At 41.9% G+C, this 27,603-nt stretch overlaps 1 protein-coding gene across 2 annotated transcripts in view; it reads right to left on the reverse strand.

Moving 5' to 3' along the window:
* Positions 1 to 26,790, reverse strand: part of PDE10A (phosphodiesterase 10A) — a 337,153-nt gene extending 310,363 nt beyond the window's left edge. The window contains exon 1 of one of the 2 annotated variants that reach the window (XM_084623497.1): positions 25,743 to 26,790. In XM_084623497.1, coding sequence (XP_084479623.1) covers positions 25,743 to 26,538 — 796 coding nt within the window. In that variant the 5' untranslated portion in view covers positions 26,539 to 26,790. The remainder of the gene's footprint in view (positions 1 to 25,742) is intronic. The other variant, XM_084623496.1, reaches the window with a different exon arrangement.
* Between the last annotated feature and the right edge of the window lie 813 nt (positions 26,791 to 27,603).

Here is a 27,603-nt window from a genome sequence, read left to right on the forward strand (position 1 = left end):
ATGCTTAAAGAGTGCCAAATTGGGTCAGTTCTAGGGAAACCTTCAGAGAAAATCCAATTGCTGTAGGAAGTGGTTTGGTGAGTCGGTAGATTGCACATTTTCCTTTGACCATGCTTAAACAATGCCCTACAACAGTACTTGTGGGCACTACGCTCAAGGTGCAAATCTTTTGGATAAGACCTACAAATGAGGTCCTGGCCATCTGCAGCCATTAAACATCCCAAAGCATTTAAAACAAAAAAAAAAAAATGGGAGCAGAGATGTTAAACATAGCACACCAGCCAAATTCTACTTTGGCTGATTATATTCTGTCTACTATAAACATACCAATTTAGTTTCAATTGGCTACAGTATTCTTCACTTCCTGTCCTAACTGTAACATGATGTTTCTGTGTTCTTAGACACAGCAGCTGTGTCTTGCTCTAGAGATAGCTGCATTTCATCAGTGGCTAAAAGAATTCCTAAACATACCTTATAAATCAGCTTGTAGCATTTTGGGATCTTTCTGAATGAAAACTATGCATCTCCTAGCAGCTTCACACTCCCTTTGTACATACAGGGGAAAACTGGGGGAAAACTCTACAGAACCCCACATGACAGCCTTCTGGGTGACTGAAAAATAACACCACACTCTGGGATCAATCTTAAACAGTGCCTACATGAGGATCAAGATTTCCCAGGTGGCTCCTGAATCTCCCATATGGTAATGCTTAATATTGTCATCCAGGCCATCAACTCACACCAATGGAGGCCTTTCTGAAAGAGATAACTGCAGTAAAGAGCTGGACATAACCTAAGACAGACATACTGAAGTAGATACGATTTTAGTTTTGTACTTTCAACTTCACGGTAAAGCAGCCTAATAAAGATTTGTTGGAAATACACAGGTCCCATCTGCACCAGTGGCAATGTTGATTTTCCTCAAAATAAAAACCTGCCAAATAAGTAGGGTGAGAGTAAACATATTTATGCTAGCCATTTACAGCAGTGATTCTTCTCCAAAACAGTCTCATGCTACAAACTTCAGTCGACACTGTTTTGACATCTAGTAGCCCATTATTTTAAGTTGGACCTCGGCTTACACTTTTTAAAATCCTGTAACATTCTATGCTCTTCTGAAAGATTACTGCTTCTACTCAGCTAGGCAGAAGATTTGTCCATATATGGACAACTGAGAAGACAACAAATGGCTCTTTTCCCAGTCTATCAAGCCAGGAAATTAGAGGGCTTGAGGTAGTCTGGCTGACTTATTTTGTTCAGAGCCTTGACGGAAACCTTTATGAATTAGTTAGTTCCATGAAGAGATCGATACTCTATGATGTTGGCTGCAGTCAGCACTGTCAATTTCATAAAAGAGCAGAAGACGTGGCACTCATATAGATACAGAGAAGAACTGATGGTGATTGCTGCCATACTCCCAAAAGGAGTATCTCCTGATAAAATGCACATCAATAAATCCAACAACACTTACAGGAAAAATTGGCACCAAGGAGAAAGTCAATCCGTTATTTGCTGCTTAAAGCCCCTCAGAACTTTCCTCTTGATTCCTAAAATTTTGCTTAGTTCTTTATAAACGTAAAATTTGCAGACTTTGATCAGTATGCAACATTTTGTCCTCCGACACTGGATTATCTGTAAGACAGTTTAACTTTCTTCAGTGAATTCTAGTTGAAACTGTTTTCTTCTGATATCAAAAAATGCAATGGATGAATCAAACAAATTATGGGACTTTGAACCATTCTCAAAACATAGATTTAAGATCTAAAACAGAACAAAATTTCACAGGTAAGCTTTCTCACACTGGGACCCTGGAAAGAAATTCCCTTCCAGTCAGCTCAGCTACCTGGAAACTTAACAGTATGCCGTGCCTTGCGTTTTTAAGCTGCAACAGAGGAAATGATTAAGGAAGCATTAAAATCTAAATGCACCATAAAAGGCATCTGCCGGAAAACTAGCTGCTATTTGCAGTAAGGAAAGTATGTTATTCACACAACATAAAGAAACAGCAACATTGTCCTCTAAACGTTTCTAACCAAACACATGAACCATGAACCAAGGTTGGCATTTCAGAGTCTCTAACTGGCAGAGTTTATTTCAGGAACTTGAATAAGTGGGGCAGTATCTCTCCAGTGACAAAAAAACATGAATCAAAGTTTTAAGAAGCTTCATGCCCCAATTTTATTTTGTTCAGGTTTTTTTACCCTTTACCTTATGCCAGAAAATCCTTATCACCCCTTCAGTTTCCTGATGCCTGAATTGATTTTTTGGTAGTACTTATTTTCTTACTGGCAAGAAAGCACTGAAATTCTCTGCTGTGTTTCTTTTTGTGTTTTCTGTCTTCCCTTCTGTTTTCCTACTAATACCCCATCCTGCCAGTCACCCTACCCTTAACCTTTCAGGACAGATCTAATGGTACAAGTTAGCAGCCATTCTAGTATCTTAGCCAGCCAGCATTTAACACTGCCAGTAATAGGCATAACATACTGATACAATTGCTATCTATTATTGGCATAGAATTCATTACTCAAGAAAAATTCTTGCAAACTTTTCTTAAAGCTCTCCTGTTGTAAGAAAAAATTAAAATGGGCCAGGGAAATAGCAGTCAATCAAAAGCATTTGAGTATTCCAGTGTAAATTGGATTTGATTTGATCAAATTGATGACATTTGCACTCTGCATAAGTGCAGTATATTTTGCATGGGATTTTCTTGTTCAGCTCATAAAAGTGAGAAAGGAAAGCCAATATGCACACAATGTGTGTGGTGAAAAACACAGTGCAACTGAATAGTTAATGAAGGAGGGCTGTGCAAAACTGATGTGTAGTAATCTTTGCTTCAAGAGTTGACAGCCTCACCAAGTGAGGTCAGATAAGGCGAGCCCAGGAGCTGCTAGAAAGAAGTCTCTGTTCTGCACAGTACTGATTTAATAATAAAAGCGTTTACAGATTAATATATTCATATTAAAATCATGCTACTATTAACAAGAGAGATTGAAAAATCCACTTACAAAATACAAGACCAAGTATGGGGATCTAAGCCATTAATGATGGCAGCATCGAAGCTTTCATCTTTTTTAAAAAAAATATGCATTAGCCTTTATGCACCCTCCACATGGGAGCTTACTGTAAACAAGTTTAGTGCCATCTTCCTGAGTCTGCAGACAGAGAGCTAGCTAGATCCAGGGCCTCTACTATTGCTCATCGCAGAGTGAAACTAACAAGATTTTGGAAGTTTCAGTGCTACTATTCAAAAGATTGTGGGTAACCATCAAACTGCCAGTTTTTAATCAATTGTATGCTGCTTCTGCTTGGGAAAGCTGTGATAGAAAGCTTGGGAGAGCAGAAGAGGCAGAAAGTAGAGCTGCTGAAGGGTAAGGCCTCCCACACCCAAAAAATGGAAGTTGGGGTGGAAAAGAAAAATGAAAACTTCCCCCTTCTTCCCCAAACACTGCTCACAGCAGCCAGGAGGCTGTGGGAAGATTAAATTAACACTAATATACACAGCTGGCAGGAGTTCTGGAAGGAAGAGAAGAGACAAAAAGTTCTCTTTCCTTTCCAGCAGCTAGAAGGCAACTTAATAATTCACCTATCTGCCTCAAGAGGATATGAAAGGTGGAGCCATGAAGCAGGTTCAGGAACAACATATATTGGTAGAAATCCCAGCACCCCATTTTCCCAGTAGCTAAAGGTGACATGAATAGGACTAGGCTGCATGCAAGGGCTACTCCTCTTTCTCATCTTCTGAAAGTTGTCGAGCTAGTGTGTCAAAAATGAAAGATTTGGGTAACAGTACACAAACTACTAGTTAAAAAAACAAAACACAGCAGGTACCAAACATATACCACAATCCCATGCCAATGCTATGTATATTTCTCATTTAGTAAATAAATATTCGAGAGGGGAGGGTGAATAAAGAGAATTGCAATGCAACAACTCTAGTGGTTAATAATTTAACAAAATATTTACTTTTTAAAACAAACTTTTTCTTTCGATTGTTGAACCAGTATTAATCTCTTGAAGGCTGTGTCACACACCTGCTGTGGTACTTAAATTGGAAATGCCAACACATCAAAAGGAAGCAGCTGCAGTCCACATGCAGCCACAGTAGTAACAAATGATATAATAGAAAGTAAAGCTAGTTTGCAGGCTTACACGCCACTCCCACATTCCAACTGTAACCAGCAGCATTGCTTTTTCAGCACGATGGCAACCTTTTGACATAGGCTCAGAATTAAATGCCAACTACAATTTTGTTTAAAAAAAAAAAGGAATTACTTATTTCAGTTCTATTCATGGGGAGAATAGAATATATTACTTTTAATATATTCAGACTGTGATGCTTAAGTAAAATGAATTCAATTTTCCTGTAAGCAGGACTGTAATTGACTACCTAACATTAGATTGTAAAATCATCAGGGCAGGGATTGTGTCTGCCTCTGCTTGTACAACAGCTAGCAGAAAAGGCTCATTGTTGGAGAAGGGACACTGCATCCTACTGTAAAATAGATATTAAATATTTAATAATCTACACAATATTAATAAGGATTTTTACCATGGCAGTTGTGAAGTCCATGACTGATTGTCATCATCATCAACCAATTTGCTTGATACTGAAGTTAGGCTGACTGTCTTATAATTGCCAGGATTGTCTCTGCAGCCTTTTTTAAAAATTGGCGTCACTTATCTCCAGGCTTCTGGTACAGAGGCTGATCTAAGCAATAGGTTATATTCCACAGTTAGTAGTTCTGCAATTTCATATTTGACTTCCTTCAGAACATTTGGGTGAATACTATCTGATCCTGGTGACTTATTACTGTTTAATTTATCAATTTGTTCCAAAACCTCCTCTACTGACACCTCAATCTGGGACAGTTCCTCAGATCGGTCAGCTAAAAAGAATGGTTCAGCTGTAGGATTCTCCCTCACATCCTCTGCAGTGAAGACTGATGCAAAAAATCCATTTAGCTTCTCCACTATGAAAAAGGTATGCACAAATTGCTATGAACTGAAATCAGTATGTTTTGCCTAGCTGCATGTGTCACACATGCTCTAATGGACAATGATACATACACAAAGAGCACATCCATGTGAAAGTCAGTAAGAAAAATCCCTACTTTTCTAGGTGAAAGGTCTGTCAGAGTTAAAGAAACACCTTTGGAGGAGTATCAGAAGTGAGAGACAATATTTTGATATGCAATTTATGCAGAAATAGTGGCCAAGAAAATGCCAGAACCTTTTCCTCCCAGCAGGAGTTCATATTATCAAGAGACATGCTCAGCTCCTATTAAGTGGTTTTAAATACTATTCAGTGGAATCTTTTTACAGGGAAGAAATATTTTTTACCACAACAAATACAGATTTACTTATCATAACAGCAATTTGAACATTGCCACGAACTGAAACAGTACAAAGCTTTCAACCTGCTGCACTCAAGATGAAATTTTACCATATTAGGCTTAAGTGGGCTCCAACAGTACTTAAAAACAATTGATAACTAATGTTCCTTAGTAAGTTTTATGCAGTGACTTCTTGGAGAGGAAGAGCAAGTTTAATAATTCTGAAATGATCGAACAGCTAGGCAAATACAATTGTTCCACAGTGGAAAATCAAGGTGTGACCTAGAGCAAGACTCCTGCACAGGCCAATCCAAGGTCTATGCACCACTCAAGTCCTTCTTAAACCATATATTTAATGTTGAGTGGTGCACAGACCTTGGGCTGGGCTCTGCAGAGGGGTGCATTGTCATCCTACAGGGTGAATAGCTTTCTGAAAAATATACTTACTTTGTTTAAAAAGCATCTTGGGCCATTTTGACAAGGTATCTTAGAAAAGCTTTGTGCAAAGATGACCATTTGGGAAACCTCACATTCAAGAAGTGTGTCAATCTAGCCCTTCTACCTTAAGGCATTAGCTGAAGCCACAGAAAGAGCAGTCTCTCCCTTTTCTTCTTTCCACTGTAAACTGGGAACAACACTTACCTTACCTTCCTCCCTCACATGGTTGTGGTGAGACTCAATCAGTGTTTGCAAACCTCTCTGAGATCCATGGATGGAAGATACTATACAACAGTGGAACAAATTCTCTTTATTTGCAATTTGTGTCCACTTCAAGTTTTTTTTCCGTTCTGCTGATATGTGAAGTCATTTTTGCTATTAAAACAGCATCTCTAATTGTTCAGAAACTTTAGAGAAATGTCTAAAGTGAGTATGTTCATAACTAAAGCCACTAAATGGATTTTGCTGAATCCTGCAAGCATCCAAAAAGTGCTTAATGCAAATAGGCTGATTCTGAGTTTAAAATTATTTCTTCAAGGATAATCTAACCTCTTTCATAATATACATACATTATTTTATACACACACTTTAGAATTTTCACATACATTCCCTCTTCCCCTATCCCCCTCTCTTATCACACGCAAAAATGTATTTACAAAATTACCACGGGCCAAACTGTGCCCTCAGTTATACCCATGAAAATCCCACTGAAGTTAACATGTATAGCTGAAGGCAGAATTTTGCCTTACGAGTACTGTTAAAACCCTTCTGGGTATGCCTTCTTTACACAATTATTCACCACATAAATTAGGGAAGTTTGTGGTATAGAAAAACACATTTGGACTTCCCAGCAATTCAGAGTGACTGCTGGTACATGAAGTAGTTCATGTGTGCAGACTGTCAGCTTTCCTTATTCTGTCTGAAGTGACTAAAGAAGAGGCCATGCCAGACAGTTCGTAAGAAAGTCACTAGCTTTGGGATGTCAAAACCCAAATTCAAAACAAGTTATTTCATTTTAAATCTTTAAAAATATATAGTAATTCCTTGAGTGATGGAGTGCAGTGTGTTCATACTTCAAATTACATGAATTATTGTAATATATTTGGACTAAATAGCTAAAATAATACATAATATAGCAAACTGATTTGGTTTAAACACACATTCACGCAGTGGATAAGATCCAGGTGATACTGTCTCTACCTAATGCACTTTTATCTTCCAAGAATGCAGAGTTTAGATCAAGAAAGGCCAGGAGGGATCAATATGTCTTCATCAAAAAGCATTTAGTCATTAAGGTCAGTCATTTCCATGAAAGTACTGTGCATTAGACAGCTGTATTCTTTCAACACATTAAATGTTTATTCTATTTATCAGATTCATGAGGTTTTATGCATTTAGCAATTCTTATTGTGGAATCAATTACCAAGGATTCCCTGGTTCAGCATAATGCAAAACTAAACAGAGGTTTCATTAAACTCAGAAAATTTCCTTGCACTAAGTTTAAAAATAAAGCTTTTTCTCTAGTTCTGTAGACAGCTGTACGTGAACAAAACAAAAAACCTGCCACTTTGCAATGATTTGCAATGAGGGATCAACCTCAGGAAACTTGTTTCCTAGACCAGTGGACAAACAACAAGGTCAAACACTTGGGGTGAAATTCTGGCCCCACTGAAGTTGATAGCAAATCTCCACTCACTTCAATGGAGTCAAGATTTTGCCCTTACTTCGAAAGGGCTATGAATGAATTAATCAATAGAGAGGCATTAATGGTATAATTGTAACTGCAGAGACAAATCCCATAATGACAGCTATTTAGGTGAAGATACACTGGTAAAGAACATTGGGAAGGTATGGAGCCCCTCAATGGTCATGGGAACTTTGACCACATTCTGAAGCCTCGTATGCAAGAACAGAGAACTCTTCGATCCTAAAAGGCAAGAGAGTCATCATCAGAGAATCATGGCTGCATTAGAAATGAGTATGGGCATATCTTTAAACAAATCCTTTCTGGAAATTCATTTGGACATTTTTCTAAAGGATTTATTTTTTTTATTTGCTTAAATGCTTTGTCGTGATTGCACATTTGCAATTCACCAAGATCTCGGCAGAAAAAACATGCAAGTCAAGTGCCTGGAAAAACATAGACTGATCCTGTGAAAGGAGACAGTGATTTGGGAATACTCAAACAAGTTATCACACTACTACTAAAAAGGGGAGTAGGTGCCAGTAAAACTAAATATAAGTCAACATTTTGTGCTTTACCCACAGATACTCACATTACCTATGTAACAGAATATATGAATAGTGTAGCTTTTTCAGAGAAGTACTGTTACCAAACAAGTGTGGGATAAGAAATCATTAAAAATATCTAAAAGTGAATCTAAAAAAGGCAAATTAACACAAGCCTTTATTTGACAGAAGGTGGTACTAATTACCAAACAATTAATCCCCTGCTCAGATACAACACTGCACAGCCAATCAATAAAAACCAAACACCAATAAGCAGAGGTCTGTAGACAAGTATTACTTCTGCATTTTATCATATATAAATGCCAGCAAATCATCTGGAAAGCAGTCTAGGAAAGAATTGGCAACCAGCACTGTGGAGCCTGAGAGCACATTCCAGCTTCTCTGTGATTGCACTGCACGATGTTAAACATGAATGTCCAGCCCTCTTTCCTTTCTCCTCCCTGTCCTCTGGTATTTATGAATGCATGATGGTTTCAGTGCAAGAAGATCTCTTACACTTTCTAAAACATCTTCACAAAAGTTTCTGAACACAAGCAAAGGAATATGGACAGAATATTGAGAATGACCATAATAAGAGTCACCTCGCATAATCTCTAGTTTTGCCACCCTTAGACTAAGCAGTAGTTTACTCTGCAAGTTATGCCACTGAAATCAATAGAACTACTTGTGGACAAAGGTTCTAGTCAACATAAAGAAGGAAGAATTGGGCCCTTAGTCTGAAAGCATAAGGCAAGTACCAGTGCTGCAGTTGGAGACTGATGGGGGAAAAGAACCACCACGGGGAAGAAGCAAAATTTGCTATAAATTATGAGGCCCGAATAGAAGTATGGCAGAAGAGACCAACTGTCCAGAAATCTTCTGAGCCAAACACAGAGTCTGGCAGCATTTTAATATTATCCTTCCCTGTTTTCACTTCTTTTGTCTTATTTATTTTCTTATTCCTTTTTTTTTTTTAATTACTATTGCCCAGGTAAGATGGGCTCCATTATTATTTCTGTCATTTCTCAACAAATGTATCATTAGTTCCTGAAATGGTGATTGCTCCCTGTGAATGAGGACTTGTCTAACTTAGAAAAGTTGCACCACTGTAATTAAATTGATCTAATTACACCATTTCAGCACTCTTAAACCGGTTTCAATATGCCTGTATGAATCAGTGTTTCCAAAACGGTGAGTCTCGACCCACAAGTGGGTCATAGGAAGGGTCTAGCAAGGTTGCTCGCCATTGCCGCCCTCCCTCCACATCATTCCGCACCCTGTGTATACCCCAGAAGCAGTCCCCCACAGCAGGGCCAGCCAGGGCAGCGGGAAAAGGGGCAGTTTACCTCAAAGCCCAATTTGACCGAGTTCCCAAATTAAGTGATGTTGCAATCTGGTGCACAGGGTCACAGTGCCACTCAGTTTTGGCCTGTCCACCCTTCTGTCATGATGGAGGGGGAGACCATGCCAAACCTGAGTGGCACTGAGACCCCATGCAACAGGACGCGATGCCCGAAGTGGGGAGCCGGGCCCAGCTGGGTTGGGGCAGGCTCACTCTTCAAACCACCACCAGGAATTCTCCAGCCAGGCTGAGGAAGGGAGGAGAAGGGGGGCAGGAGGCTGGGCAGTGGTACTAGCAGTGTAGAAAGCACATAATTGTGTGTTTTTCTTTCATGTTTGAATTTTAAAAAGTTAAAATATAGTAAATAGTCGTTACCACACTTACATACGTACTCTCTCTCTCTCCCCGTGTATAATATATGCAATTGTCAGTCACCTTAATAAACAGGTGGGAACCACTGGTTTAAATAGCTCTTGAGCCATTTTGTGTTCCTCATTTTCTGGCTGCTCAACCTGAGACATCTGAAGCCTGATATGCAGAAGTTCTGAGCCCCCACAACTGTAACTGAAGTCACTGGAAGCTGTAGATACTCAGCACCTGTGCCAAGGCAAAGTGATTCAGAGAACTGAGCACCAGGTAGGGAGCAAGGAGAGCCTGAGTTCTAATTCTGGCTCTCCACTTATTCACTGTGTAGCCTTAAGCAAGTCACACTGTCATTGTGTGTGCTTTCTGGTCTGTAAAACAGGGATGACGATGATGCCTACCAACTTACCTTCCAGGTGTGCTCTGATTAGCCAATGCCTGTACAGTGCTTTGCACAAATAAAATACTCAGAAATACCAGTCCCTAAGTATCTCAAATTGGGGAGCAATCACTGAGGTGCCCAAAGTTAATAAAGACTTTTGCATAGTGGCCTCAATCTCCCTGTTTCGCAGCTCCTCATCTGTACAATGGAAATTACATTACTACCTCATAAAGTGGTTGAGTAGATAAATTCATCAATGCTTGTGAACAGGGCTTAGTACCATAGAAAAGCACATGGGAAACTCATCACTCCATGCAGGGTTTGGATGGTGTGCACAAAACATTGCATAATGAGGAAAAAATAAATATTACATAATAATAATAATACCTCTCTCTTATATAGCGCTTTTCATCGGTAGATCTCAAAGCGCTTCACAATCTGCTTTATTCCCAAAGCACTATCTACGCTGTGCACTGAATGAGGCAGGGGTCCTGTGGAAGAAACAGTATGCAATCATGTAATTAAGGAGTGTTTCATAATGCACATACACAAGGTGGCAAAGGCAGTACAGGCACCCTCAAATCAGGCATTTCTTAACTTTCAAATGAGGTAGATTTTGCAACCTCAATAACTTTTTTTAATTAGGGTTTTTTTAAATTGAGAGAATAGGGGAAAGAGAGAAAGAATGATTTTTGTGTGTGAGTGAAAAACTGATCTTTATTTTCCAGAAATATACAAACTTATTCTCTCATTTCTCCATCTTCATCTTCTACTCCTCTGATGTACAGAACTTATCAAAACTTCACCAAGGTGCCCTGACAATGCACCATCTATGTATTCTTCTGTGTTTACAAGCTGCATGTTCATGTAGCTATCGCCAGACACCAGGTAGCCCTTGTACTCCATGATTGCAGGCAGAAAGAGCATGCTGGTAGAACTTAAAAACTTTTCTAAAGCTAATTAACATTAGGTAAAGGTGCAGAATATATTTTCTTGTTAATTTAAAGTAAATGCTATGACTTTGGCTCTGTATGTAGCAACAGTAATCTTCCCCCAGACTGAACCTCCTCTTTTTTTCCTATCCTTTAAAAGGCATCTATGATCAGCCTTTTTTCCCTCCCGGGGTACTCAGCACCTTGCAGGATTAGGCATTTAGTGCCCCTTCTGTTCCATTGAAATCAATGGGGAAAAACAGTCAATAGAGCTCTTCGGAATCCATCTGGATGAGACACTCTACAGAAATGCAAGATCCTTATCAGAAAGACAAGTAACCAGCACTTTAAACTTTGGCAATTTAAACAAATGCACACTGATTACAAGACACTTGAGCACACAATTTACTGTAAGAAGTATGTAGAAAAGAATAGCTCCTCACAGTTTATATATCTAGCTTCAAGCATAAAGGAGAAAATAAGTTCCCAAGAGTAATTTTTTTTAATAAATAGATTACAATGGATATAAGCAAGACTCTAAAACCCTTGGCCAAATACAAACTTGCACCAGTTCAGTTAAAGTGATTCAAAGCCAATGCAAAATTCTATGTAGAGACTTATTTCAGTTTGAAAATGGCTAATTTCAGTTTAGTTTAAATCTGTTTCTAATCAATGTAAACCAACCAAAATAAACATGGTTTAAATTAATATACGAGTCCCATCCACACAGACTTCTGTACCAGTTTAATAAAATCAGTTTAAAATCACACCTTGAGTTAAACTAGTATAACTCTGTATGTAAAGAAGCCTCCCCATGACTTTATGTCTTTGATCTTAACAACATGCGGATTTCTTCTCAGTACTGACCATTTTAAGTGGGTGACCAGCTTTGTTATAATCTTTTTTCTTATGCATAATTTATGGAGAAGAATTCAGCTTTCCTAAAGCCCCTTTATACTACATAAGCATCAAACAGAAAAAATGTTTTCAAATAGAAAAAAAACCCTCCTTTTGTAGGGGATTGGAAAAAAATTGCTTCTTGGCTCTCCAGAATGGCCAGTTGCTTTGATTCAGGCTCAGTCAGCCTCAAAGACGTTAAAAAAAGATGTTGCAGAGAGTCAGCAAAGTGGTTCATCACATTAAGGTACACATAGCTGAATGCACCAAAACAAATAAAAGTTCAGTTCTTACAGCCATGTTGGAAGTGAACACAAATGTAACATCATATTCGTGATCTTGACAGTAAATATTGACACTTGTCTTGGAGCCAGAGTACTTTACATACTGCCCACGCAATTGTCATCAATACTAGTCTCTATTTTGGTGGTCTATGATGATATCACAGCCACACACAGGTCCTTTAGAGCAGTGGTTCTCAACCAGGGGGTACATCAACTCACCTAGATACTTGCTTAGTTTTACAACAGGCTACATAAAAAGCACTAGCGAAGTCAGTACAAACTAAAATTTCATATGACTTGTTTATACTGCTCTGTATACTACATACTGAAATGCAAGGACAATATTTATATTCCAAAGAATTTATTTTATAATTATATGGTAAAAATGAGAAAGTCAGCAATTTTTCATTAATAGTGTGCTGTGAGACTTTGTATTTCTGTGTCTGATTTCTGTAAGTAAGTGATTTTAAGTGAGGTGTAATTTGGGGGTACGCAAGACAAATCAGACTCCTGAAAGGAATACAGTTGTCTGGAAAGGTTGAGACACACCCTTTTAGAGACTAATCAGATTAACAAATCAAAAATGGGCAAGCAGTATCTATGTAACCATATTTGTATTATTCATGCAGGGAGGGAGAGGAACAATGTGCACAAATCATTGTGTTACAAATAAAGGATACAACGAAATGTACTGAAGAAAGTACATAAAAGTCCTAGAGTGACTTAGCAGAAAAATGGTAAAAGACTGGGCCAGTTTACATATACAAAGGTTTGTTACAAAGAAATGAATCAGATAAGAATAATAATGTTCAAACTGCAAAAAGTGCAGAATACACATTTTAGGCACTCACTGCAAATGTATAAATAAATTCAGAAACAATATACCAGTATGGATGCTTGGTGACTTTTATCGATATTAAATAAAGGAAAGAAAAACATTTTTGTTGAAAGGAGGAGATGATGATAGTTAAAGAAAGGGCTGGAGCCACATACAGGAAAAAACCTCATCTTACTTCAATGAAAGAATATCTACAAAATCATATCAACAACTTGCTGACAGACATCATTTACAAAGTAATGGAAAAATTGTTTCATCTACCCGAAAGACATAAGATTAGAGTTTAAATATAGCCTTCTCTAAAGGGATGCACCTTTTCTTCCAATGTAATCACATTCTTTTGAGCACTGAAAATGTTGCATTCTCCTTCTTTCCTATAATGTTTTTCACTTTGATTTCTTTGTAATGCCACCACTTTAACTAGATATGTTGCTGTCATTTTCCCCTAATATCTGCAGTCAAAATTATTAGCATATTCTAGCCTCTTGTCATCAATAGATAAACTTTTCCCCCACCTTATAAATATACTTAGCACTTATATAGCAGTTTTCATCCAAAGCTTTCAGAGAGTTTTACAAGGTATTGTCAGACAGGGCAAAGGCACAGATGGGTCAAATGATTTGCTCACGGTCACACAACAAATCAAAGTCCACCACTCTGGTGCCATATCCAATGGACCCCTCTGTTTCACTTACCAGTTTGTATGACATATGGTTCTGCTTTAAAGGTGAAATACTGGTCTATGATTTTGTGGAAGTAAGGGCTGCATTAGCCCATTCAACAGCATATGCTAGCTCTGCACTGGCTCAAACAATCCAAGGAAATTGAGGTCAGGTATAAGAGGCGCAGACAAACTCCACAATCAGAATTTGTGCAACTGCTCAGCTGGCAGGAGGCCTCTGTGGATCACAGACCATTTTCTTCCCACACAGTCTATGCAGGTTTCTCTCACTACACAGAGTAGATACATGAGGAGAAACAAAGGCTGAAGCAAGGTCCCATTCCCCCTAGTGATTATCCTTGACCGATACAGTTTTCACTGAAGAGAGTTTTGCAGGGATGGCTGGGGAACTAGTAATCTCCATTCCTTCCCCAACCAAGACAGATGTTTCTGCAGGCCTCTACACATTCCCAGGCTACCTAGCTCTTCCCAGACTCTGCATTACATCTGGAATTTGGCCTTCAATTCTTAGAATAGGACATAACTTTATTTAGTCATGACCCTGAGTCACCTAGAGTTTCTTGCCTTTCTAGATGCAGTGGCTGGAAAGAAGCCAGTAGTCCTGAAAGCCATGCTGAAGCTGATTATACTCATAATCATAGACTGACGGATCTGAAAACTAAATTCTACAAATTAGGATCTATGCTAAAGATCAGCTTCTCAAGGGAAGCTGACTCAAAAACATTATTTGTGAAAAGTAAAGACTGAACCTCCTTCCCCATAAAAGTAGTTTCCCTACAGGTTTGTAGTCAGGCACATCAGAAGGCTGGTGTAAAGAAACTTGCGCATGCTGGCTAAGGCAGCGCCAGTTATGAGAATAGATTACTTCAGTTTTCTGTTACATCAAACTGCACCTTTTAAGAGAGCTAGAGTACTGTGGCACCTTAGAGACTAACAAATTTATTTGAGCATAAGCTTTCGTGAGCTACAGCTCACTAGAGCTGTTTGCTTTAAGAAAAAAATACTAGTGATATCACACTTAGGGCAAGGCAGACAGTGCCAGATTAGGAAATTCAGTGAATCACAGGAAACATGCAACACATAGGAAGGTTTCTGAGATTGCTGTGTGTGATTCGGAATTCTTGGTGGGGGTGGGTGAAGAACAGGACATATAGGTAAAATGAACTTGAACTGAAGTAAGACCAGTGCACTGGCTCAGAGGAAAACAGCTGTTGGGGGTATGCTGTGGGAAACTAAAACCTGTAGATAGGACAGGGTAAAGAGTCAGGCATATGGGGGGAGGAGAAGGAATCTCTACAGAATCCAGCAATCAGGAAGGAAACAGCAGCTAAAATAAGCTGATGGGTGGATGAGGAGGAAATAATATTAAGCAGAGAAACAGATAAGGCCTAAACAGCGGGAGAGGATGATCGTGAAGACAAAAATACCGGAAACAGGGCGAAACTCCAAGAAAACAATAAAGAGTTCACTCAGAGGAAGTTTCCAAGACATCTGTATATAAATGAAAGAAGCATATCAAAAATAAATAAAATAGACACTATAGGCAAACAGGTGATATATCACAAGCATGAGAAAAGTCAGTGAAGGATAAATATGGAGGTGTATAACTTTGCTTTTAGGAAATCTCAGAGCAGAAGAGAGACTAGTAGCTTTAGACATACAGGAAAGTTTGGAAGTAAATGCAATAAGACATCATGGAAGGAACTACTATTGAGGTACAAAGATTAGATAGTGAAGGGAACTATAGAGAAATAAGGAGGACAGATACCTAGTTATCACACTAAAGATAGGAGAGCCCAAGTTTAGCCTCTTGTTCTCTGAATCAACAGAATTTTTGAGAGTTGCAGAAATGTTGCTGAAATACTCAGGACAAGGAAAAGGTATATTTTCTGCCAATATGATGTTACCCTACAGGCTGAAGCAAATTAAAGCTGCACTCCTAAGGGGTACATATACTAGTTTATGGCTTTAGCTGGAAAGCATTAATTCCTAAAAGATCAGGTGGTCCCAAGCAGGAAGAGGAATTAGATGATCTAGATCCTGACCATCTACAACTTCTGAAGTTCCCTCCATCATGCAAGATCAGGATTATTCTTCTTCTTGTTATAGGATTTTTTAAGAGATATTTTATTTTTGAAAAGCCACTTTAAAACAAAACAAACCACTAAAGTAGTTTGGGCTGCGATTAACATCCCAAAGTCATTTATTTTGTGACTTTTTAGGGCTAGGTTAGCATGCTAAACCCCACCGGGAATCAGGGATTCTCCCTCCCAGTGGCATAGAGCTCCCATTTCTAGCCTTTTGGGACTGTGACATATCACTTTTGAAGATGTGACCATTTAATGAACTGAAAAGCTGTTACTTGCCCAGGATTAAATCTTACCTATCCTGGGATACAGACAGGTGTACTACGGGGGAGGTCAACATTTTAGAGAACAAAACATTTCTATGTCAGCTTTTTTTTTTTTTTTTTTTAAATTGTACCTGTTTGAAGCATGAGTTCTGGGCACTGGGGTTGAGGGGTGTATAAATGACTTCATCCTCCATCTACAAAGTACATTGATTTACAATGATCCAAGCTTTTCCCAATAAATCAATTAGCAAAATCCATCTCTGATTAACAATTACCCTAAAATGAATGATATTGCTCATGAGCATTAAAAGAATGATTCATTCTTTTTCTTCAGGATAAAATACAGCATGTTGATCTCTAATTTAAATTGGGGTGTTTTTTTTAAATAGTGGATTTGATATGCATAAGGTAGGAGAGAAAACAATGAGTCTCACTTGCAGCCTTTGTTAATTCTTGGCAAGAATATACTGTAATACGTACACGAATGAATGTTCGGAAATAGCCATCATCTAAGTACATACATATACACAATACTGTTTTCCTCCACACCATTCCCACAACAGGAGCTGCCATGTTTCATTGATGTTCTTCAGTACTGCCAACACCAAAAATTCAAAAAATCATGTATCAGACCCTTTAAAAAATCATGAGATTTGAAAAGATTAAATCGTGGGATTTGGTCTGTCTGTGATTTGAACCCCCAACTACTCCCAATATGTCTGCGATAATGAACAGTTAAAACTAATTCTGTCGTGCACATTGATTCCAGCTCACTCTGCTTCTCCAAAATCCATAACTGCCGACATCTTCTGTCAAAATAAGCAGCAGATCTTTAATTTGCATAAAATTATAGAAAAGTGTATAAAGTGCTTCTGATAGTGTTGAAGCTTTCCAACTTCTCCCAAAACTCAAAAATGTCATCTAAATAATTCTGTATCCCTTCTAACCCCTCCCCACTACTAGGCCAGCCTTTTGTCTGGTTTTAAGCTTGACAGTCCTGTTTTATCAAGGTTTGTCTGCTGTCTGGTACCAGTATAAAACTGGACATGGTTTTGCCCGGCATTGGGCATGGAGGACGCCATTTTGAAGAGCAAGCCATGCTGCTTCCGCTGGCATCCTCCAGGGGCAGAGTAACACAGGCAGCGTGGGCCCATGACATTCCTGGATGTACCAGAATGTCCAGTATTTTGGGGGTCATGAGTGGCCACCTTACTATCCATTAATTATCCATTCCTACAGCAATCGATTCTGCACCTCCAGCCCTGTAATGCATGTCTGCCCTCAGCTCCAAATCAATCATTTTTTGCCCCCCAAGCCCACATCAATTCTGCCCACCCGGTCACACAACTGTCCCTGGCCTCCTGCCGCTGCAGATGTTGTACACCCAGTGGTTATTAACCTGTGGTCTGTGGACCCCTGGGGGTCCACAGACTAAGATTTCCAAAGGGGTTCGCACCTCTATTAGAAATTTTGTTTAGGGGTCCACACATTAAAAAAGGGTTGAGAACCACTGTTCTCTACCCCCTACCAGGACGGAGAGCATCCAGGGATTTTTCCACTCCCCTCCCAGTCCTGGGACAGTTCCAACAGCAGTCATCTTCTGCCCCTTCCCAGCATGAGGCTGAAGGAGAAAGAGGAGGAAAGGAGCATAGATGAGCTGACAAACTTATTACAAGAGAAGAGGGAACAGAGTCATCCTGAGCTGCTAGTCTCTGATTCCTCCCCCCCTGCCCCAGCACCTTATGAAAGTGATATCAGCTGCTTTTTGCTCCCAGAACAATTCTGCCAGCCCTTGACGGGACAGAGAGCACTGCCTGCAGCAGCTGTGATTGCCTGTCCATCCCCAGGCGGCAGGTAGTGGGGAAGGCAGACAATCAGAGGAAGTTTTCCCTGGGCAGGCCTGAAAATCACATGAAGACTTGATTCAGAGTAACAGTCGTGTTAGTATGTATTCGCAAAAAGAAAAGGAGTACTTGTGGCACCTTAGAGACTAACCAATTTATTTGAGCATGAGCTTTCGTGAGCTACAGCTCACTTCATCGGATGCATACCGTGGAAAGTTTCCACGGTATGCAACCGATGAAGTGAGCTGTAGCTCACGAAAGCTCATGCTCAAATAAATTGGTTAGTCTCTAAGGTGCCACAAGTACTCCTTTTCTTTTTATGAAGACTTGAGTTTCTTCACATCATGGTGTGACTGCTCATAGCATATGCCAACATCACCTGTGAGAGTGAGCAACGCCAATTCATTCTGAATGTTATTCTTTGAGTAACAGATCACTACAGATCAAGGGACCAGCCTAAATAACTCCTGCTGTTCTACACCTTAGGACAAAAAAGTAATGAAGAAATAAACAAAATAAACCACGGAATTACACCATTTTATTACATTTAAATGACTACTGTGACAATGAATAGCTACATTAAAAAGAAATCTTCCAGAATCAAAACTTTGTTTCCTTGCTTTGTCTGAATTAGATAGTAAAAACCTGCCATTGGATAGAATAGGCCAGCAGAGCTGAGGCTTGATTCTGCTTAAATGCCACATGCAACCACACAAATCTGTGCGGAGTGCCAGTCAGATCTCACAAGTTAAGCAGAGTCAGGCTATGTGAGCATCTGAATGGAAGAAGAAACACCAAGGTGCTGCAGGAAGGGATGTTTGTGATTCAGTCTGTGTCAGAATTAAACCAGAACACCAGCACAGATGAGGTATAAAACAGTGGCCTTAACCATTTGGTAGTAACTAAAGATCTTGGAGGCATGGTCCAAATTCCATGCCTACCTAAATTCCCCTTGCAGTTTCAGCTAAATAGTGGCATTTACTTCCAGCTCTGAAATGTTGCTATACACTCTTAAAATTACCTTATTCCCCTCCAGAAGTTGCTGCATTTCAGTGGTACATGAAGCAATCCCTGGCTTAGTCTGTAAAATGCTCAAGGATGGAAGGTGCTATATAAGTGTAATACAATTATTGTACACTGGTGCACAAATCAAGTTTCCTATAAAACTAGCTATTGCATTTATACAAGAAACACATGAACACATGCCTATACAACTAAATATAAGATTGAGCACTGGTTGTGGTGATCTTACAAAGTAAAAAAAAAGTTCATGGCCCTTTCTGCAGTTTTTAAATCCCATACTATGACAGAATATTGTTTGGTGTATAATACACCCATCTGAGACTTTCCAGCGTAGTGTGATATTTATTTACCTTGGTGTTTATTTACTGATAAAGGAGATCCTCACAGGAGTCAAAGGATATCAACTTTTCTAAAGTTAAAATCAATGCAAAGTAAAACAAAAATGAGAAGACCCTTCTTAGAAATTTGCACATATTTTCTTTTTCCACCAATTTTTTTTCATTTACCAACTGTAAGTTCTTCTGAATTTCTACTGATGATTGAAATGAACACAGATTTCTGCAATTCTGAATACCAATGTTTCTGAAAGCATTGGTAATATCAGCACAGATTTAATACCAGGGTTTGAAATAGTTATTTACAATTCAAACAGCCAGCAGAGGGAGTAGAAAAGCCCAAAATATACTGAGTCAAAGAAAATAAAGGCAGTTAAGTTTGAACAACAATAAAAAAAAAAACATTGTGTGCAGTGTTGTTGTAGCTGTGTTGGTCCCAGGATATCAGATAGACAAGGAGAGTGAGGTAGTATCTTTTACTGGACCAACTTCTGTTGGTGAGAGAGACAAGCTTTTTGAGAAAAAAGAAAAGGAGTACTTGTGGCACCTTAGAGACTAACCAATTTATTTGAGCATGAGCTTTCGTGAGCTACAGCTCACTTCAGAAGTGAGCTGTAGCTCACGAAAGCACATGCTCAAATAAATTGGTTAGTCTCTAAGGTGCCACAAGTACTCCTTTTCTTTTTGCGAATACAGACTAACACGGCTGTTACTTTGAAGCTTTTTGAGCTTACACAGAGCTCTTCTTCAGCTCTGGGAAAGGTACTCAGAGTATCACTGCTAAATACAAGGTGGAACAGATTGTTTAGCATAAGTAGCTAACACATATTTCAGGTTTCAGAGTAGCAGCCGTGTTAGTCTGTATCTGCAAAAAGAAAAGGAGTACTTGTGGTACTAATAAATTTGTTAGTCTCTAAGGTGCCACAAGTACTCCTTTTCTTTTTACATATTTCAGGGACCATTTAAAGTGAAGTGGCAACTCCTCTCAAGTCATATGGGGGAAAGGGGTGGGGGAAATGCTGGGGGAGGGGTAAGTGGGTTATAGATTGTTGTAATAAGACATAAATCCAGCGTCTCCATTCAGTCCACGAGTTTTAGTATCAAAGTTATGAATTTAAGCTCCCAGGTTCGTCATTTGACGGTGTTGTGCAGCTCTCCTTTGAGGATAAGGACTCAGAGGTCGAATATAGAGGGATAGTTTTATTAAAAGCATTCACCTACAGGTGATAATGGGTTGGTTTTTGGTTTTGTTTTATTGTCCTTTAACATTTTCCTGTGTGAGCTGGAGAACGTAGTGATAAAAAAACATTAACATCCTAAAAGTATAAAAGGTATAAATTCTGTGCTAAGGAAAACATGCCATTTTGTATTTTTAGAAAATAATAAATAGCAAAGGAACAGAGACTATTCTTTAAATGGTGTTATTCATTTAAATCTCATTGACCAAACTACTATTCAACTGAAACCCTGTAAAATTTTGGATATATTCAAGCCTGACACTAAACTGTGCTCTGTTTTTAAACTATGAACATACATTCAGAGAATATCTGATGGGCGTGTTTTATAAAGCAAAAAGTAAATTAAAACAATTTCAAAAATTTACTGGAAGCTGCTACGTACACTCTATTGGTATTAGAATAATGAAGGAGAACAATTTTAAAGCTGAATAAAGGGAGGTTTTGGTCTGTACAAGAGATTAAAAAGTTGGTAAGAACAAGTATTTACTGAGTTTTAGCAGAGATAAGTGACTCAGTGGCTTGGGTGTGAAAGTTATATAAACACATACATATGTACCCATCCTAACACTCTAATTTCCACCAGATCAGATTAAATGACAGTGGTTCAAATACCTGATACCACTACCAAAGGCAGGAGGGAGGTCAGTGTGGGTGTCAGGACACTCCATTACAGTTATAAAACTTTAATCCAACAAAACACAAAAAACCTGTCCTTTTCTGAAAAGTGGCATCTCACTCAAGTGGTGTGATCCCAGTGTCCATTTGTTTGCTTCTCCCACAAAGATTCTTCTGCTTTCTTTCACACTGCCCCTTCCACAAGGAATGCACCCCCTAACTGATATGTGAAATCACTACCTCCGCAACTTAAGACCTAATTCTGCCATGATGCCTACAAGAAATCAGTCAGTCAATGACGCTGGGGAACATCTGATTTATTTATAAAATAAATCACAAGATTTAGAGCCATGAAGTTGTTCAATAGCTAACCTATGTAACTGCATGAGCCTTTTATCATTACCCTGTTCGTCACTGCTCCCATTCCCTCTCCTACTCCCTGATATATACAATTTTTTTCAAAAGAAACAAGTGAATGCTCTTCATAGCAAGGCCCCTGGTGTTCCTACATGTTTGCACAGAGCAACAGAACAATCCTGATATGGCCTTTCAGTGACACCCCAAATCACATAAATAATTGTTTATATTACTTCAGTGACATTTCTACTCCCATAAACAATGCAGAACCAGCACATTTATAAGAGTGAGAGCCAAAGCCTATGCTGGCTACTGCATCATCAACTAAGTTCTAAAGTAAGATTCAATTGCAAAACCTACTTCTGCTCAGTCACACATCTGAATCACTGCTGAAGACAAACATTTGTCCTACAAAATCTTGATGACAAGTGATGATACATAAGCCAGAGACAAAATAGCTTGATCCCAGGTAGAATTTCCTGTTAGCCAGGCTAACAGGGGCATTCAAGATACTACTTTACCTAAAATCTCATCCTTCCCCACACTTCCACATCCCACTACATCCACCCTTTTTGGATGATTACTTCATACTGATGCTTTAAGTTTGCACATTTAAATGCAGACAAACTCGTGGCATCACAACAAAGCATTATTGAGACATGAGATTGCAAACATGAGACCCAAAGTATTAGTGTCACAATAGTGTTTCTACCAGCACAGGTCTCCAATCTGCAAATACTTATGCATACGAGTAATTTTCTGTATGCGAGTAGTCCCCTGGGACACGCACATGGAAAGTTATATGTGTGTTTGCAGAAGTGGCCTCTTGGAAATTAAGACCATTCCACAAAAAACGGGAATGGGTGGCAACTTACAATATCACAGCTACTGTGGAATTCCACTGGAGGATGGACCCAAAATCAAGTCTTATGGATTAGATTAGATTATATGTTTCCCAAAGTTTATTTTATATCCCAAATTATCTTAAATATATAGTTTTTAAAACTTTGAAAAACACAATATAATAATAAAGGACATTTACCTGACCCACTGCAGGCCAGTGCAATGCTCTAGTTGCGACAAAACCAATATGTGGCATGTTTGGGCATCACAACAGAGCAAGAACCAGCCAGATGTGGCATGAACTGATACTGCAGGACCTGAAATAAAAAATATAATCAGCTTTTAGCTAATATTTTGAATGCCACTATTAGCCTGGTTCGCGTGGACATGTCGAAGAGCAGTGAGGAAATAAATTCCTAGCAACTTCATCTGAATCACAATGCTGAGAACTTCAATTAGGTCACCTCAACGTCTCTTTTCAAGAAACCCATCCCAATTTCCATAACCTTTCCTTATGTAAATTTCATTTAGTCATTATATTGTGCAGTTTTTCAAAGATTTTATTTACACACGCACAGTGTTTGGGATAGAAAACAAACTTTGAGATATGCATAGTATAATCCATCAGACTCATTATCTTCATTACCCTGAACTACCTCACCTTCTTCATAACAGTAATATCGTTCTTACGATACTGTAAGCAGTAATGCAAGCAGTATTCCAAATGTGGACTGACAAGTGCATTTTCCAAAAGATATTCTGCCTTTTACAATAGCCCCGCTAAAACTGTCTAGACTCTAGTATTTTGTTTGACTTTCTTCCCTTATTTATTTATTTAAAAGCTTCTCTGTGAACTGGACTCATGTTTTCAAAATATTTTACATAATAATCCTTCAAATCCTTTTCCTGATGAAGTGTGCCAGAGAACTGCCCAACTGGCAGAAATTCACTGGTATAGTCTCTTGTTCTCAGACTATTTATTTTAAAATATCTGACTTGTGCCGTAAGTATGAGTAGCCTTCTACCATCTCTCTCAAAGTGGGAACAGGAATAAAGACAGCAAGAAACCCCATGGCTTAAGCTTTTTCTTTTAATTTCTATTTCTACAAACACTTCTGGAATTAGCTATACATGTTTGTAGTGTGATAACACTGTGTATGTGAACATGCATAAACAGCTATATAAAAATTTGATTGTATGGCAGGGTGACATGCTGATCAACATGGAAAGAAGTGCCAAAGCATGTGTGAGGGAGTCCTTTCCCATGCCAATCAGATCACAAAGCAACAAATATTCACTATGCTAATTACACTAAAATCACTGATGAGTTATCAAGCAATGTGGTGCGATTTTAGGTAGCATCCCTGCAATTTTTACTTTACTTCCAAAATGCCTATATTTGTGTATGTAAAATAGCTTTTACATGCACCCAAAAAAGTCAGCTAATCAAACTGAACCTGTGACATTAAAAATAATTACGATTCAACAGCCTTCTAGTTAACAGACCCCTATGGCAATAACCAACTCCAAAAACTACCTGTGATTTTTTTTTAAATGAAGTAACTGGGTGTCAAAATTGGCCCCAAAACATTTTCACACTAATACAGTTACAATACCCTAGGGAGGAAAAACGCAACTCAGGTTCCAAGTAAAGCAGAGAAAGCTTAATACAGTTCCATAAATATTTGCACTTGGGTGAAATGAATTTCTCCTAAAACAGAACCAGGGGTGCTGGAACAATTTGTATAGCAGTGGCACTGAGAGCCATTGAACCAATCTGTAAACCCTGTATATGATGGAAACCACTTCAAGTCAGGGGGTGCTGCAGCACCCCCAGGTCCAGCGCCTAGCACAGAAAGGACCAATCCAGGCGCGTGGTCATAGATTGGCTAGTTCATGCGGCTCATTAAGCAGAACAGCGAGAATTCCCAGAAAAAAAAGCCCGTTTGTCCTTCCTTCTCCATTGTGCAAACCTCTCCCCCAGCCTCCTTTCACAGCCAGAGCCTGGCAACTGCCCCCCGGGTCCAGAGCTTCCAGGGCGCGACTCCCATCGCCAGTCCCAGCAGCGAAGGGGGGTGGAGAGACGCGAATGCGAAGCGCAGCACGGCCCTGGGGGCGGGGCTGACACTCGGGCGCGGAGGGAGAGCCCGGCGCTGGGTTATGAATGGAGCGGTCCTGCAATGCGAAGACTCGCTCCCCTTTCACCACCTCGTGGATTTGGCAGCTCTTCGCTGGCTGCGAGCGGCTCCCCGCTCCCCCGCGCCATGTGCTCCGCTCCCGGGCACCCGCCCTCCTCTCAAAGCTGCCCCCCGTCCACGCTACCCCCTCCTCCTCCGCCGACAACCTTCCTCCCCCCGGCCGCCTGCCCTCCAAGCCACCCCGCCACGTGTCCCCCCCAACTGCTGCCGCCACCTCGTCCCTCCCATGGAGCACCAAGGAAACCCCCCCCACACACACACCCCGCTGTTGCGACCGGACAACTGCGAGCCTGCCCCCAGACCCCGACTGAGCAGTGCAGGGAGGAGGGACGTTGGGTATATTGGTCTCACTGCCACCTCTTGGTACTTTTGTAACTGGGCACACCGACACCTGCTTATGTGTAGACCGGGGGGGGGAGGGCGGTCTGACCGCTTCTTGTGGGGGTGGTAGCTATTAGTCGTACGAAAGTCCCTTGTGACTGTCCAGACCCATTGATTTCAGCCTCCTGCCACTCGGGCACCAGCCACCCCAGCGGTATCCCGCAGCTGCACAGAGCACGTGTTTCTGCCGTGGCTGTTGTTATCCCGGCGGCACGAAAAGCCACAGCCAGGAGGAGAGGGCATTGGCTGCTGAAGAGCGACCAACCACACACCCATCTCCTTGTGTCGGATCTGACCGGAGCGTGGGGTTTTGGTTGGTCTTCTTCAAAGCATCCCACCCTTTCTCGTCCCGATTCCATATTCTCTGCTGCTGCTTTCCCGCCCCCACCTGGAGATAGCAGGAGCTTGGTGATTTTACGACTTTAGGCAAGTCCTGAGCCTGGAAAGGGGGAAAGTCTCCGATCCTCCCCCGGGGTACCCACGGCATGAATGGCCACACAAGCATGCACCAACTCAAACACTGATTCCCCCCGCGCTGCAATTGATTCTAAAACAACGCTCGAGAGAGAAATTCCGAACACATCATAGCCTCCCCCAAAATAAAACTCGGTCCACCCACCACCCCCTTCCGCCATGCACCCCATCCTCCATGCATCTCCACGCACCCCGCTCTGTGCATCCTGAGCCACCCCATCCTCCCCACGCGGAGAATAAAAGGCCTTCCCCTTCGTGTAGCTCCCCCAAAACACCCCCGTCCGTGCACCCAGCCCTCCCTCCATCCTCTCCCCCCCGCAGGCAAGCAGCCAGTCCCTGCCCTGAGTGCTCGGTCACCTACTTGTGCCCAGGAAACAGTCTGTAAACCTCCTAAAGCAGCTTGTAGAAGAAGATCCATCTTCCATGTCTGGCCTTAGCAGCAGGGGAGACGAGAAGGAGAGGAAGGAGCCTCTATGCCGCTGCCTAGGGGTCCTGCTCCTGCCGGGGCCGTCTCCTCTGATCCCGTCGCCGCGGGCGGCTGCTGCTGCAGCACCCAGGAAATTGTAGGACCACAGACGAGAGGCAGCTGGGGCCAGGAGGAGCCGCGGCTGGTGCTGCCGGGGTCCGGCGGCTGGAGAGGGGAGCAGCAAGCCCTGGATGGAGGAAGAGAAGAACAGCCTGCTCCTGCTGCTGCTCCTGCTGCTGGGATGGACGATCAAGGGAGCTGCTGCTTCGGCTCCTCCAACATCTCCTCCTCCTGCCGCCTCTCCTCCTCCCCCCTTTCCTTGGAGACTTGCGAGCGCAGAGGCAGGGGAGGGGGGGAGGAGAGGAGGAGGCGGCGGCAAGAAGCGAAGGGAAGAGGGAGCAGGGGCGGGGAAGAAGGGGGCTGGAGGAGCCCGGCGAGGAGCGGCGGCGACTCTGGGGACGACGCTGGAGGAGGCGGCGGCTGCGGCCGTCCCCGCGGCGCGGCGGCTGTTTGGGAGCAGGGCAGAGGAGGAGCTGCAGGCGGCCGAGCCGCTTCTCGGAGGAGGAGGAGCCCGGGCGCTGCCTCCGCTGCTCTGCCCACAGGAGGGGACCGTGCCGGAGCCGGGCTTTTCCCCGGCGGCAGCCAGGGGGGCCTGGGGGCGGGCTGAGAGCAGCCTCTCGGGGTTGGACATCTGCCCGCCCGGAGGCAGGACGTTGGCCGGCGACACGCGAGCGGAGGGGAGAGGCGCGGCGGGCGAGGCGCTCTCCCCGCCCCCCAGCAGATTCCCCCCGGGAAACAGCTTCACCCCCCCCTGCTTTAGGGCGGAGGGGCCACGGCGCTGCTGCGGCTGCGGCTGGTCGCGAAGCGGCTCCGCCCCGGGTCCCCTCCCCCCCCCCGGGGGGCCCCCGCGCCGGCACGCGCTCGCCTCGCGATTTCAAGGCAGCTGGAGCGTCTTCCCCGCCATGCAAATATTTCCGTGCGTGTGTCTGCGAGGGAGGCGGAGAACCTGGCCGCCGCCGCGCGCCCTGCAGCTCCGGCCCCCGCCGCCAGAAACCGCCCACTGGCGGAGCTCTCGCTGCCCCGGCTGCCTCCGCGCCTCTCACGGCCCGCCCGGCCGCCGGAGCCACAGCACGCGCGCTACCCCCGGGAAACGCGCGGGCTTTGGGTTTTTCTCTCTTACGGGGAGGGGGGGGAATCCTTCCTAGGGGGTCCCGTGACCGAGACAGCTCCAGCTGCGGAGCTCAAAGAGGCTGGGTGGGAGCAGATGCGATGCAGCAGCGGCGGCGATGGGAGCGTGAGGTAGAGGACTGCTGGGAGCATAGTCCAGTCTCCGCTAAACACCACCGCCCCCTTCTCTCGCTTTATATAGAGAGACATCATGATGTGCATAACCACACTCCCCCCCCCCTTCATTTATTATTTTATCTGAGTCTCCAAGTTTCTATTACGCTCATGAAGCCAGAAAAATAGTTCACACGTTTGAACCCCCCCCCCCATAAACCTCCTTCTGCCCCGCCCCACCCAGAGCTATACCCTGATCTCCCACGCCGGGTGGTGCAAATCTGATGAAAATGCATTAAATTCGCTAGAATTACTCCAGATTTACACGGAGCGTAACTGGCAACGGGATGGGGGTGGGGGAAGAGGAGGCGTGCATGCAAGAGTGGCACATTAAAGTTTGTGGTTGAATTTAGGGCATATACACTCAGTGGTCAAATGAAGTAAAAGATCGCTTTAAGAAGGCTACGCAAACAAA

Source organism: Lepidochelys olivacea, assembly GCF_965140295.1.
Source record: "Lepidochelys olivacea isolate rLepOli2 genome assembly, chromosome: 3".
In the NCBI taxonomy this organism is placed as follows: domain Eukaryota; kingdom Metazoa; phylum Chordata; order Testudines; family Cheloniidae; genus Lepidochelys; species Lepidochelys olivacea.